The 15988-nt window shown below is 40.6% G+C and overlaps 1 protein-coding gene across 5 annotated transcripts in view; it reads left to right on the forward strand.

Moving 5' to 3' along the window:
• ACMSD (aminocarboxymuconate semialdehyde decarboxylase) overlaps positions 1-15988 on the forward strand; it is a 79223-nt gene that overhangs the window by 53818 nt on the left and 9417 nt on the right. For all 5 annotated transcript variants that reach the window (XM_045032331.1, XM_045032330.1, XM_045032332.1 and 2 more), the window contains 4 exons: positions 2495-2731; positions 6309-6402; positions 8149-8244; positions 11399-11571. In XM_045032331.1, the coding sequence (XP_044888266.1) occupies positions 2495-2731; positions 6309-6402; positions 8149-8244; positions 11399-11571 (600 nt within the window). The remainder of the gene's footprint in view (positions 1-2494; positions 2732-6308; positions 6403-8148; positions 8245-11398; positions 11572-15988) is intronic.

A 15988-nucleotide genomic window follows, 5' to 3' on the forward strand; every position in this document is an offset into this window, starting at 1 on the left:
ATGGGTCAGACAGCAACAGGAACTTCAGAAGAGCAACAGGAAGCAGGAGAGAGCCTTTACAGAGCATGAATCTAGGACTGGGGTGTATGATATAAAGGAAAAACAGGCAAGTTCTGATTCTTTGGGTTGTAAGTCTATCAAATAGATGTTTTCCCATAAAAATAAAATTTCAAAAATTGCCACAGGAAAATCCACCTTCTTTGTACTGGGGTGAGGAAGAATTCATTTCCTTCATGCACAGCACTGCAGAATTAGCCAGGTGCTTTATGAGGGATTTCTACCTTCCCCTGAAGCATCTAGTAGGAAAGTAGAACTAATGAGCCATTTGTCCAGTCTACTTTGTCAAATCATGTTTGGATGTAAATCGTGAAGAATCTGATTTGCCCACAGGAGGGTATCTGGGCAATTTCCATCTTATTGACATTGGAATGCGTAGATGAAGTATTACAAATATGATTTAATAGAATAGATACATTTACAAAAAAAATTCCCTTTCTTTTAAATATCACACTCCCAATATGGGAAAGCTATTGGTGCAGGAAGCTCTGAGTCTGAAATTACACCTCCCACTTAGCAGCACAACTAGATTTGCAGAATAGATTCACACTTATTTCAAATGCATCAAACAAACAAACAAAAAGGTTTCTAAAAGGTTGATCCTAGCAAACAGTGGGCTAGATTCATCCCAGGTGTAGCACCCATTGACTTCAATAATTTAACATCAATGCAGTTACATCAGGAATTCAGTTGGCCCATTTCCTATATGTATCTAGTACTTCACAGTAATCATGTTGAATGATAATACATAAAAATTCATTTACAGATGTCCTACATAAAAAAATATTACAGCATAGCCCATAAATTAACTGTACACCTCTAGTACTTTGTGTAGGATGACATTTCCCATATTCTATACTGAAATAAATATTTGTTTGTTTTTTGTTTTTTCCTTGAACACACCCTAGGAAAAAATAGGGAACCAAATAATTTGTATAATATAGTTCTCCCTGGATGTCATGGCTGCCATATTAGAAATAGCACTAAGAACTTTTAAATTTTACAAATCTTTTGTTCATGTTTACTCTGTAAAATTCATCATGTTCCAATGTCACACATTTCCACCTCCCTCCACTCCATTCTTCCATCTTCCCAACTCCAGCAATAAAATGGTATGTTAAAAAGAAAGATGTAAAGTTTTGATCTGGATCCCAAAGACTTTAAATTATGGAGTAGTCAAATCTAAGGAGTTCGTTTGATCCATTTTAGAGAAAAAGGCCAGAGGCAAAATCCACATTTGGGTATGGATCCAAGTTCCACCCCACACAAAATTTGAAGGGCTCTGGAATTTTACTTAACACTCATTTCTAACTAAAAACCTAAGGGAATGCCTATGGAAAATACAGCTCAAGTACACACTTCTCTTTTTACTTGGACTGTTTGGCATTTACCTCTTGCTAAACAATGTAACCCAAAGGGTACATACTGAGATTGGTAATTTTAAGTGTGAGCAACATGTCCATTATAATACCACTAGAAGAGCCTTTACAATTCCTCACCATGGGAGGTCTTCCACACCAATTATTTCATTCTTGTACTGCATCAGTAACATTATTTGGACACTAGACCAACTCTATGGTCAAACCTGTGCAGAGGTAAATAAACAGAATTGAAATCAGGGGTGAGAGAACTTGCTTTGCCAAGGATTCACTTGAAACTCCTGGCTTCTATATTTACAAGAGAATTCTCAATGTTTGAGCAGAGCTGTGCTCGAACCAGATCCCCAGATACAAACTCCTTCCGTTGAGATCTGGACTCAAAGTTTGTGGTCCAGGTCTGGTCTATGGAGTGCATTTTATCTTACATTCTCCTATTTGCTGCTTTTCTTCTGGTGCCCCATTCTGCCCTCTCAAAATGTAAGTTACAATCATTTTACATTCCCACTGAATGCCAAACGGGGGCAAATTTAGACCTACTTATGCTTTGTGTATAAACTGGTAAGAAAATGGATGTAACTCACTTCACCATTTACATGACCACTTGGTCCTGCCCAGAAATTCAGCTGGAAGATACAACTGCTTACACCAGGTCTCTATTTGCCTTCTGACAGGCACATGAGTGCTATAAGACATTCTCTAAAAAATCCTGAGAGCCTCAGCAAATGAGGCCAGATTCTTCCTTGCCTTATATGCCCCTGAGGGGTAGGAGGAAAAGCAACTAATGTATGTGTATGCAAGATAAAGTAAACCCAACTCATCAATCCTTCCCCTAGGATTTCAAACATGGCAGAATTTGGCCTAAAGGCCTTACACCTATTCAGAATGACTAGTGGTGAAGCAAAAGCCTTGGTTTAAGTCTTCTCCTTGTATTGTTTGCTGTGACATTTTTCCTTGGTAATAATGTGCATGCAATCCTTTGGGTTTCTTCCAACATCTGTCAAGGTGATAAAATTTGGGAACTACACTTTAATTTACTTTTCTTCTTAATATCATACCAGGCCAAACCTGAGGATACTTCAGATCTGTGCCAATTATTAAATAATGACTTAGCTGCTACAGTAAAAAAGTACCCCAAGAGGTTTATCGGTCTTGGCACATTACCTATGCAAGCACCAGACCTGGCTGTGAAGGAAATGCATCGCTGTGTGAATGAGCTTGGTTTTCCTGGGGTACAGATAGGATCTCATATCAACGAATGGGACCTGAATGCACCAGAACTGTTTGCTGTCTATGCTGTGAGTAGACATTTCCTAGTTTATCCCAAAGAATGTTGTGATATGAAAGTCTAACTAAACAAAAGGCATTGGGAAAAATTCAGCTGTCAGTTACACCAGTATAAATCCAAATATTTCAAGGGAAATAATCTAAATTTACAGTAGTATATCTGAGAGCAGGATTTGGTCCAGAAAATCTGTTTAATGTAGCTAATTTTCTTTATGCAATGAATGATCATTTACAAGAGACACTCATAAATGTGCTCTAATGACTGGAGGAGACAGCTAATATTGAATGTTATTAATTTGCAAATAAACTAACATAATGAATGTTAAAAAGCAAGGATAATAGATTTCAAAGGTACTTTGTTAATATGATGTCTCATCCAGCCCCACTAAAGTCAATGGGAGCTTTTACCATTTGTTTCAATGGACACAGGGTCAAGCCTATAGATCCAATTGAGCACTCATGGCTGGATCCCATACTCTTTACTCACCTAAGAATATCAGTGAAGTCAATGGGAGTTGTGAGTGTGCAAGGACTGCAGAATTCAAGCAGATTCTCAATGATGTTCTTTGAAGCTATGCGTGAGTAAGGCATGCTGATAAGTAGCTATTTGATAGGTTTAGCTTTAATTATGTATGGTAATTCATCATGAGATACCAGCAAATGTTCTGGAGCATATAGTCATTGAGACTTCACTATAGGTCTCGCTCCACTATTGCTGGAAAATTAGGAGAGTTGCCACTTTTTTGGTTTGTGAATAATTAGTAAAGTGTGAGTTAGTCCTATGATTATTTTTGTGTCCAAGTAGAATTAAATGGTGAACAGTTTAAGGCTGGGAGTTTCAAAGTGACCAAAGGGAGTTAGGCATCAAATGTCAATGAGATTTGGGCACTTAGCAACCAACAGCTATTTGGAAAATCTGAGCCTCAGTCATTTAATTTTTTTAATGTATCTAAGATATTTCTTAGATAGCAAGGGCCTGATCTAAAGCCAACTGAAGTATTTGAAAAGACTGTTACAGACCTCTATGGGTTTTGGATCAGGCCATGATAACCTTGGAATCTAAGTGCCACACAGAATTGAGTAAACATCACCAAAAATTCCAAATTGAGTTTATAGATTATACATTTTTTAAAACAGTGTGAAGTCCAGATGGGCTCCATCATTTGTCTAAATTCCTGGATTTAATAAGTGTACATTTTGTATCTGATCCACAGGTTATTATAACTGTCATCTTGAAACTGATTCATGGAGGTTATTTTTCAGAACTCTCAATTTGCTTGAGAATTGTTAGTGCAGCATCTTGATGGCTTGTTTGGTTTTGCAGTCACACACAGTCTGTTATCAATCTCTACTTTATGGGGATGCTTACAGCCATCAGTATATGTTGGAACATATACAGGAAGTTACCTCCCACAATAATTAGCACCACATGCAGAAACACCCTTGGAAAGTAAAGATGATGAAGAAAAGCTACATTTGACCTTGAGCTATAATAGTTCATCAAGCCACTTACTGAGCTACAAATTTTTATTTACGAATATAATCCTGATCCTTATGGCAACAGTTACTATTCACAAATCATGAGCTTGCATTTATCCACAAATTTTAGCTTTATCTACTTTGTAAGACTAGTTAACCACTAATTGTTCAACTCTGTGATTATATCTCCCTTACAAGAAACATTGGTCCAGACATACATGTGCCAAAATAGAATTATTAAAATCCCTATTAAGCATATGAGTAGACCTGACTACTCGTGTTTAATATTAAGCATGTGCCTAATTCACTCAATCAGGGCCTGTAACCTGTACAATTCCTCTGTTTTCTTTTCTGAAATTACCAACAGTTGAAATTCCAGTGTTCAAGGTTTGTGTACTGTTTAGATTTGTTTGTTTGTTTGTTTGTTTACAAAGAAATTCTCTTCAACTCTATATTGGATAGAGGAACTATTCAGATACTAAAAAGAAAGGGGAGGGAAGTTAAGACCAACTTATAACAAAATAAAGACTAATTTATGGGCACTACTCACCACAACTATGTCTAACCTACTGTATAATTTACATGTGTATTAAATTATGTAATTAATACATTAATATTTTTATCACATTCCTAATAAATGAACAGCACAGCGTGCACATATATTCATTGGCAAGAGTTTGTGTTGATGGCAAGCTATTCAGGTCGTCCTTGCCAATAAAATCTTTAAACCACACCACGCTATCATGTAACTTGCTGTGCTCCATATTTAACAGAAAACAAATATTTCAGAAATATACAGCCTTTAAAAAAATCTTGGTATTATTTGTGTATCAATCCACATGTAATGTCAGACTGTCTTAACACCATGGGTCCAACGGTAAATTTTTTAAATCTCTAAAAATTATCCAAATTAGTTTTTCTGAAACAGTAATGCTGCAATTTAAAAATCTCTCAGCTTGTAAGCTTCTTAAGCTAAAGATAAGAATTGTATCCTACTGGAAAAGAGGGAATTCCAGGCTTTCTAATGAGAGAAGTCCATTATTCCTGCACAAAGTCTTTGAATGTTAAATGTAGTCCCAGTGGAGATGGGTTAGTGGGAAGAATGGAGCTTGATTTGTAGCCCTCCAGATTGGACAGAAACAGTTCTAAATGTGAATCCATGCAGTGGGACAGGTATACTTCCTACTGTAACAAATGTTCCCAAACACAGCAGACTTCTGTTCTAAAGGCACCTCTATCCAATGCTCTGAGAAGTCACCCCTACGTGTTAAATACAATCAGGCAGAATGTTAGTTTGCAGTTAGTTTAATTTTGCAGTAAGACACAGATAAAATAATGTGATAAGCACTTTTGTGCCAAACAATTAAATCTGAAGAACGCTTTTACTTAAATGACAAAATGTTGTTATAAGGGCCCAATCCTGCAGCCCTCAAGGAAAATTTTTGAATCCGAGTAAGGACTGCAGTAAGGATCGGGGCTGCAGGGGTAAATCCACCATCCTCATGGGCGCAGGATGTCTTTCTAGGGGCTTGTCTTAACTAGAAAAATTACACCAAGTCAGAACATGACCTAGAACTCAACTAACATGATGTCGAGCACAACTTTGCAGGCAGTGTAGATGCAGGCAGTCGTTCAACACCACGTCAGCTGGTCAGTGTTCGTTAACTTGAGATTGTGCTCTAATTCAGTGTAGTTCTCTAGCAAAGACAAGCCTCATGCTGCTGCTATGGTGGGCTTTGATCCACGCTGACTATGTGGATCCACTGGCTCAAGCATTCACACACACACAGGGACTGGGAATGAGAAAAGGAGCACAGCAACCAGGGAGCCCTTGGTGCCCTTTAGTTGTTGTAGGGCCATGCCACAGCTTTGAGGGTGGATTCTGTATGTGCCAAGCCCATTTACTCAGACTTGGTATAGGGGCTACAACTTGGGCCTAAGTGAGCACCTCCATTTTTTGCCAAATCTTGTAATCCTTTCTATGAATTATTTACAGCCAAAGCAAAAAAAAAGGCCTTTTTAACAGTATTGCCTGGAGCATACATACATTTTGGAGTTCATTTTGCTGCCGTTACGTCCAGATAATATTTTTTTTCCTTTTCACCAAAGGCAGCTGAATTATTAAACTGTTGTCTGTTTGTGCATCCCTGGGACATGCAGACAAATGGAAGGATGTCCAAGTACTGGCTTCCCTGGCTTGTGGGTGAGTATAGAGCTACAATGCTTAATCTTCATTCATTACCTGGCATTATCTGCAACACATTATGCCAAGGAGACAATTGCAAATGTATAATTGCATGAAAAAAACTACATTACTTTTCTGTCAATCATTTTTAAAATCAGTCACTGCCATTAGGTCAACACTGTAAACTTCACTGACTAAACTTTATATACCTATAATATCTGTATCACTAGAATTTAAGGGGCTTGCAGCAGCCTCTAATGTTCTCTTGCCTCCTACAGAGCAGATCTCCAGGAACAAATCTTCTGCCTCTGTAACGAGGAGGCTCCCAAAGGGAGCATGATTAGAAGAAAGACAAGTGGAATTAGCTAATGACACACATTAATTCATATAATGCCCTCTGAAACAGGTGACCAGGAAGGGAATATTTTGAATTTAAGTTCATTTCAGCCATAGCTGAAACAACATGTGCTTGAGGCTCCTTAGAAGTATAGGCAATAGGGAATTGTCTCGTTTCTGTGTTTTCCACATCTGTCAGTTAAATTAGAGTTGCAGTCCAGCACAGAGTAACAGCGGGTAAAATTGTGACAGTCCCTGGAAAATGTTAGGCCTGATTCTATTCTTACTTTCTCTGGTTTAGCACTGTGTAACTCAATAGACTTCACTGGAGTTACACACCACTGTGACTGAGAACAGAATCAGGCACTTTAGCCCTCTCTCCACTAGAACATTTTGGTGTTGCAGCCACCACTGCACTTGTGAAACACCTGACTTCCATACATGACATTTCTAGCAAAGGTGCACAAGTGTTCACATGACCACTGTGCTTACATTGGGTTGCACTACATTGGCCATGTCTATACTAGAGCCTTTTGTTAACCTTGATTCAGATCCAATGTGAGCTCTAGTATAGATGGGCTACCAGCTGCTCACGCTATTTTTAACACCATATCAGATAATGTTATTCAGCACAGGTCTATTTGACATGGTGTTAAAAAGAACTGAACATTGTTATATTTACTTACTTAATGAGATGCAGTAACCTAAAAACACATTCTCCTGGTATTTATGTAGAGCTTTACATCTTCAGAGCACTGCACAAACATTAATTAATCCTGGCAGCTCCCTTCTGAGTGTTATTTTCCCCCATTACAGGAAAACTAATGCAGAGAGGTTAAGACCCAAATTTTCAAAGTCTAAAGTTAGGCACATCAGTGACCTGATGTTTTAGAGGTGCTAAGCACCGCCAACATCCATTGACTGGTTTAGGCTCCTAAATTTGGTATTAGGTGCTTATCTTTAGGCACCCAAGTTTGAAAATTCTGTCCCAAAGGCAGAGAGAGTCAGTGTCAGAGCTAAGATTACAGCTCAGGAGTTCTTAGCTCCTAGTCCTGTTTTCTGACCACAGTTTAAGAACCTTAAATGACTAATAGCATTGAAGAGTCCTGTGGCACCTTGTAGACTAACAGATGTATTGGAGCATGAGCTTTCATGGGTGAATATCCACTTCGTTGGATGCATCAAGCTCATGCTCCAATACGTCTGTTAGTCTATGAGGTGCCACAGGACTCTTTGCTGCTTTTACAGATCCACGGCTACCCCTGTGATACTTAATAGTGTTGAGTGCTTCTGTAATAAGAAATAAAGCGATGCAGTTTGTCATTTGCACTGTAACTGTTAAGTTTGGCATTAAGTATAGAGGATATTGAGGAAAACATCAAGCTGCAGTGTGATGTCTTATGTTATGAAACTTTTTCTTGTTTTTAGGCATGCCAGGAGAAACAACCACTGCCATTTGCTCCATGATTATGGGAGGAATTTTTGAAATGTTTCCTAAACTGAAAGTTTGCTTTGCCCATGGAGGTAGGTTGCCTCAGAAGCGGCTGTTCTTGCTTGGTATTATTGAATGGTTCTGCTGTTTGATTTTGTCTGTTATCAGAGCAAATTCAAGCATTTAATTTTATATTATTTGAAAAACAACACTCAGTAAAAATATAAAAGTTAAAATAAAGACATAGGCCTATCTCAAAGGGGATGATTTAAAAAGGAACAAGCCATTTTAAAGGTGATTGTTAAAAGGAACCAGGCCTTTATATTCCTAATGAATCAGTTTAGTTCAAATGTTCCAAAATAACTGGGTTTTGTGGTCTCCAGTTTCCAGTGGACTTGAGTCCACATAACAAAACACCACTCCAGCTGTCAGTAATTGGCATCTTTGTTGATAGTCTGAGCAAAGAAGCCAAGGATTGAAAAGTCCTGGATACCAAAGCAACCACTTTTCTCTAGAGATGACCCATGTTGATCAGTATTGATATCTGAGTTTGAACTCACCAGTATGACCTACTGAACCTTTTGGAAGTCAGTGGGAGTTTTGGAAAGATTTGGAGTGAGGCCAGAGTCTGTGGGTTGCTTTTGAAATATGCAGATTGGATAACATAAAATTTATCACAAGCAATGAAAAATGGATCATGCAGCCTTTGTGTAATGCTTCTTGGTAGCTTCTGCTTTCTGAAAATAAGCTTCTCATTGGCACCTTTAAGAGACTAGTTTTTTGACAAAAAATGTTCACTCAAAACCCAAGCCAGATAAGTCAATGCAGTTTTGAATACAAAAGGTTGCAGAGTCCAGTCCTTGATGTTTTGATATGTCACTAGGATTCATAATGACCACACAGCAGATTTAACCAAAAGGAGTAATTAAAAGTCACCACAAAGTACTTACTCTAGGCAAGACTTTTTAATAGCCCATCTTAATTATGCATTTATGATGAGCTAATAAGAGCAAAATGCTTATGGATGGTGTGGGGAAAAGGAAAGGGTGTAGCCTCTTCAGCATTGTCTGGCAACTTGTTTGGCAAAGAGAACATCAGAAGAGCTGAAGGTGAGTTGTTTATTCAGTATTTCTTTCTTTCTTGTTTCCCCCTTTTTTTCCTTTCTTTTTTTCTTCCTTTTCAAATCTGAGCTGAGAGTAAATTGGAAACAAAATCAGAAGCCTGCACCAACTCAGAGATACTCAGGAAGGAACTGCTCTTGTAAGAGAGAAGAAAGAAAAGGCACACAATAGGAGCAGAGGGAAACACAGAAAAGCTTATACCAATAAAGGAAGCAAACTAAAATGCAGGTGACAGATCGCTGTTTGTAGCGATTACAAAAACTTTGCCCACAGTGCTATTCTAAGTTCTCAAATATTATTGTGCTCCAGTGACAAAGGCAGAAATATCAATGTTGTAGTTACTTCCACTTGTTTGTTTTAAGTACCATTTTATATCAAGGGTTTTTTTTTTTTTTAAATAAGGTTAAAAATGGAAGAAAGCTCTTCTAATTAGAGCTGTGATTTTGCTCTCAGGATTGTGTCTGAAAAAAAGACATGCAGCCATATCTGATATACATAATGAAGCCCTCATGGCTAACTTTGTACTCTTTACATTGGATTGCCTGCTGTGTGGTACAAAATCTATGACCAGGATAACTTCGCAGTATGGCTAATATTGTCATATGAAATCTGGTGAGCTCTAAAGATGCGCATCTGTTTTCTGGTATATTGTTGACCTGGCCATTTTTCTGTTTTGACATCCAATGGGAAGCAATTTTCTTTTGAAATTATGTTCCTGAAGAGACAGAATGGACAGCTGGGGAGGAAATGTGAGGAGAAGGGAACAGAGACACTTTCGTCTCATGGAAAGAGCTGGCACGTGTCACTTGAATAATGGTTGTCAATGAGTATATTATTTTGGGGTGTGGGTATTCTCACAAATTCCACCCACACACCAGTCTCAGTCCTCTTGAGATGCAAAAGTGAGACATCAAAACAAGATGCCATGCAAGTAGGATTTGCAGATCTTCAGAATCCGATATTCCTTTTTTTTCCTTGAATGTTTTGCTCTGTCGTGAAATTGATAACAATATGGATATTTAAATTATTATTGTTCGAGCTTCAGTGTTAATACTCATTGATACGGATAGGGGAACTTCCCAAGGACCAATAGTTTCAGGTTGTCTACCAGCTGAGACAGACATCACTGCTTCAGTTTACATTGGGTTCATATTTCAAAGGTTTTCCTTAAAAATCATAAGGACTAGAGATCCAGCCTAGCAGGGTCTAGGAAACTGTTCAGTTTGCTTGATATTTGATTGAACTTAAGTGGATAGAAGATGTACAACTGTTTGGCATGTATTTTATGTATGTAATAATCAGATATGTCTATTTCTTCCCTCAGTGCCTGAAGAATTTATTTGCATTGACCAACAGGGTTCTTACCAATGAAAGCCCAGTAATTCTGTCCATCAAATCTTGTAGTGCTTGCACTTATCCCTGTGCCATCATTTAAAATTGCCTCCATCCTCCCACACAACCTATCTCACAACATGTAGCTGACAGGGCTGATAATGTCTTCCAAAGGCGTGTCTATATCAGCCAGAAAAACAATGGATGAATTCCTGGCCCCATTAAAGTCAATGGGACGCATCTAGCAAAAACTTTTGTGTGCTGGTTCTACTGCCGCTATAAACATGGTCTTAAGACTGTACAGCTACTGTGAGCCGGCTGTGAAGGGGAGATCATGAGCAGTGCAGTAAACACTCTCACTACCCAAATTAAGCTGACAAAATCATCTACAACCCCCAGCCATTGTTGGTCCAATGAGTGTGCTTCCCTGCCCCCCTGTCCCCCACTAGTCTCAATCCCTGGTCAGGAACACTATATGCCAATCTTTAGCCATCGATGTGGCTCAATTCTTATAACGTTGGAGCCAAATCTTCTGCTGGAGCAAATTGGAGTTTCTCTATTGACGTTAATGGAACGATGCTTATTTGCACCATTTTATTACATTTTGTGCCTGGGGTTGTTTGTGATTAAGATGTCTTGCTCACTCTTGAGTATTATATGATACTAATCTCTATATAGCTGCACAATAACCTCTCTCTGTGTGTTGACAAATTAACTCTTTTCCTTTCTGATTTTTCAGGTTTTGTAAAGCAAAGAAATAATTTCCACTTTCAATACAATTACCTCTTTGTAGGTGGTGCTTTCCCATATACACTAGGGCGTATTTCCCATGGATTCAATACGCGCCCTGATTTGTGTGCAGTGGATAATAAAGTTGATCCAAAGAAATACCTCGGTTCATTTTACACGGATTCACTTGTCCATGATCCTCGGGCCCTAAAGCTGCTAATCGATGTAATAGGAGAGGTGAGTTGGAACAATTCCTAGGATATATGGCTGATATGCTCAGGTGAGTCATACTGCGTTCAGTTCTTTGTTGAGGAACTCGAGTGGGAATCTTATGCTTCAAATATGGACACAAACAGAAAATTATTTCAGCCCCCTTTTGGCAGCTAGATACTTCCAATCCAAGTGGCTAGTTAGGATCAGTGGTGCAAATAGATTTTAACTCTTACCAGTACTGTACCGACCCCTGACTCCACCCGCCCTCACAAAAAATGTTCTGTAACTAGTGCCCTGCAGGGATACAAATTTATACCCATGGATGTGGATATCGGCGGATAGAAATTGGTATCTGCTGAATCTCAGGGCTCTCCTGGGAACCAAAGCAGTGAAAGGAGCAGAACGTGGGGCCACCACTCCCAGGAGCCAGCGGCCCACACTAGCAGCTCCTCTGGCATGGCTGTAGCCTCTCCCAGCCCTTCCACACAGCCCGTCTCCTGTCTGGGGTCTTTACAGCCCCGCCAGAGGATAGGGCTGGGGGCGGGTTTGGGGATGGGACAGCCACGCCAGCGGAGCTGCCAGCATAGGGAGTGTCAGCCCCACGTTCTACTCCTTTTGCCATTGCAGTTCCCAGGAGAGCCCTGTGGTTCAGCGGATACCAATTTTTATCCATGGATATCTGCATCCACAGGTATAAATTTGTATCCGTGCAGGGCTCTACAATTCATTCTTGGAATATTTCTTTCCGGTATGGCATACCAGCAATAAATGTCTTAATAGTATGGTGTGCCTGACCATACCAGCTTACTTGCACCACTGGTTAGGATCCAGTCAGAGGTGAAAGTAAGCCGTACAGTCTGGTATGGCGTACCGGCAAGAGCCGGTACGCCGTGCTGGACCGGACCAGCATCTCAGGTGATTTAAAGGGCCCAGGGCTACAGCCACTGCAGGAAGCCCTGGGCCCTTTAAATCACCTCCGGAGCTCTGGCAGCCGGGCTCAGGGTCCTGGAGCTCCGGCCCCTGCAGAATCACCTCCAGAGCCCAACTGCCAGAGCTCCAGAGGCGCTTTAAAGGGCCTGGGGTTCCCGGCAGCGGCTGGAGCCATCTTGCCCTTTAAATCGCTGCCAGAGCCCTGCCGCCGCTATCCCAGCAGCAGCAGGGCTCTGGAGGTGATTTAAAGGGCCCGGAGCGCCCCGCAGTGGCAGGAGCACTGGGCCGTTTAAATCACCACCTGAGCCCAGCTGCTGGAGCCCCGGGAGCTGGGCTCCAGCTGGGGATTTAAAGGGCCTATGGCTCCCCACAGTGGCCGGAGCCCCGGGCCCTTTAAATCACCGCCAGAGTCCTGCTGCCGCTACCCCAGCCCTAGCCCCGAGCCCTGCCACCCTGGGGTAGCAGCCCCAGGGCTCCCACAGTGATTTAAAGGGCCTGGAGCTCTGCCACGCCTGGAGCCCCGGGCCATTTAATTCATCCCTGAGTCCTGGGGCTCCCAGCCACCTCTGCAGCTGGTAGCTTCTGGGTGATTTAAAGTCCCTGGGGCTCCCAGCCACAGCCGAAGCCCCAGGGCCTTTAAATCTTGAAAGGCCCCACCTCTTCCCATTGAGGCCACGCCCCGCTCAGGACTCCGGCGTGCTAGTATGTCCTTTAAACTACTTTCACCCCTGGATCCAGTAGTTATTTTTCAACTGAGATTGGCCTTCCACAAGACATACTTAAGGAAGACCATTCACAGCTGAAACTAGACCATTTCTTAATAAGTCCTCATTGTATAAAATTAATCCTAATATTTGGCATATATAAAGTATTAATTTGCACTTCCAAAATACCTTGCATCTGAAGATCTCAAAGTAGTTTACAAAAGTTAAGCCTCTGAACATCCCTGAGAAGTACACCATGTTTATATCTGAAACCATTTTTAAAAGGGTTCCCTAGCATGGCTCTTTTTGTAATGCAGTTGGAGTCAAAGGGATCAGAAGTGCCGGTGGTTGGATAGAATTGGTGTACAAAACATATTAACAAGGTACAAAATACTAACACCTGACTAAACAGTGGGTTAAGTTAATGGGTTTTGCCATTTACTTCAATGGGACCAGGATTTCAGCCAGTGAATATAATCTCAGAACCTCAGCTGGTCTAAATCGGCATATCTCCATGAAGCCAATGGAGCTATACTGGTCTACATCAGTTGAGGGTTCTGCCTCATGGAGTTCTAGAAATAATGGGCCCAATATTGCAAATTGTTGTCACCCTTGTTCCCATGGATTGTGAACAATTCACTTCAGTGAGAATACTCACCTGAGTTAAAACCATCACAAGAACCCCAAACCCTAAGAAATAATCCCCAAGTGTTTTCATAAAAACACTTTTATTTGAAAAAAGAAATTGTATTTCTGCTTGGGAAGCAATAGGCTGGAAAATCACTAAAGGGAATTCAGGGGAAAATCCTGAATGGCATATTAAACAGAACAAAATGCTAAATATTTTAACTGTCATGGCAGAAAGGAAAGGAAATATTATAGTAGCTGCCTATTTAAATAAGAGTATGGGACAAAAAACCCAACCCTGAACTGTAATGTCCCAAATACTAGTGGGACTGAACAGTCCCTTCCACAGGCAAGCCTGCAGAAGACAGAAAATGAGTTTTCTCCCCAGTTACTCTATGGGGTGCAGTGTTTGCCTTTCCCTGGAAGCAGGCAAGAGGATAGCATCCAAACTCCATGAAACCTGGGATCTATATGGATCCCAGGGGATCAGCAGGAGCTCAGAGCCATCCATACAGAAAGCCTGTATCAGTGGGCTGTGGATCTCTGGAACCCACACAGGGCTTCTGCATCTGGCAGGGGAATCCCCACCATGGAGGGGAACTGTAAATACAGCCTATGCCTTCTCCTTCCTTGTCCCAGCCACTGCTTGCTCCCTCCCTCCCAACACGTTTCACTGGACCCTCACAGTGCCCTCCCCAGGGAAGAGGGGGTTGCTTCCACAAGGGCCCCTTCCACATACAGATCTCAGAGGCACACCGTGGCCAATGTTTTCTCTCCATCAAATACTAAAAAGCTAGTTAATTACCCACTTTCACCACTAGATGTCTGTGCAGACCGCTCTAATTAATAGATTGTATGGCTGGCACAGGGACCTTTTTACTAGGCAGAGAAAAAGAGCAACAAGATGTAAGAAGCAACTGATTACAGTTAACTATGCATTCTGAGCACAGTCCACAACCCACTGAAGTGAATGGGCTTTTGGATCAGGGCCTCTGTCAGGATACCCACCATTTGTGAGTCCTTACTCCTGCATGCAGCTCCCCCACAGTGTCTGTGCAGTGTAGACAGACTTAATCATTCAAAGATGTCCAAAAGACACAGCAACATGATAGCACAATTAACCACCCAAAATAATATAAGGAGAGTTCTATACACAAAGCTGCACATAATAAGGCTATCGTTCCACTGAGCAAAGACAGAGTAAAGACCAAGTAGCTTTACAATATCCTTATTTATAGGCATGTTATGGCATTCTCAACAGAACTGCTAGTCCTATGGCATGTTTGACACACAGATATTCCCCATCAGGCTCAGTGCATGTAGGTTGTGAGCTCTCTGGAGCTGGGACTGTCTTTTTTGTTATTTATCTGTAAAGTGCCTAGCACTGGGGCTCTGATCCTAGACTGGGGCTCACAGATGCTACCATACAAATGATAATAATATAACATGTACGTTCTATCCAGGCTTTTCTACTGCACTTTGTGATACTTTTTTGATCCAATGTATCTATTTTTGCAATAGATGTCAAGATTTTAGTACATATGATCCAACTTTCAGGTTCATGAGCCATTTACAAGGTTTTGCCTCAAAGATTTATGGACTTGCAGTCCCTGCATTTTCACTTACTACTCCACTGAGTTCTTTTCTGCAAAAATCTCTCCAAACCTTCAATTTACCCTAATTTTATAATAAAAAAACTAATTTAGTTGGGCATATTAATCCCTGGTATATTTCCATAGCTCTTCAATATTATTACAGCACAACAGATTGAGCCTAGCCCTTTAATTTTAAGCTGTACCTTTAATATTACCAGATTTCTTCCCCTGATTATGCAAGTGTAAAACCATTTGGTGTCTTCTTCCTCTCCCTTTTACAATACTGTGAGAAATGCTATGCCTTCATTCAGTAGATTTAAGTGAATTGCAACTGGGTGATTCAGCATTCTGGAGGTTGCTGAGATTCCAGATCCTTTTTCTGGATTGGTTAATTTTATTTTTAAAGACTGTGCTGGAAGTCAAGCAGAAGAGGAATAGAAGTTGCAAACTCATATGTGACTGAAAGGCTTAAAACATAAAGTTAATTAACCTGCTACAAAGCAGATTTCAGTGAAATTCTGAAGAATGAAGAATCTGTCCGTTGGAATGCTTTCCACATTTGTCAGTGGTACCCAGAGAAATCAT

The sequence above is a fragment of the Mauremys mutica genome, chromosome 10 (genome assembly GCF_020497125.1).
Source record: "Mauremys mutica isolate MM-2020 ecotype Southern chromosome 10, ASM2049712v1, whole genome shotgun sequence".
Lineage (NCBI taxonomy): Eukaryota > Metazoa > Chordata > Testudines > Geoemydidae > Mauremys > Mauremys mutica.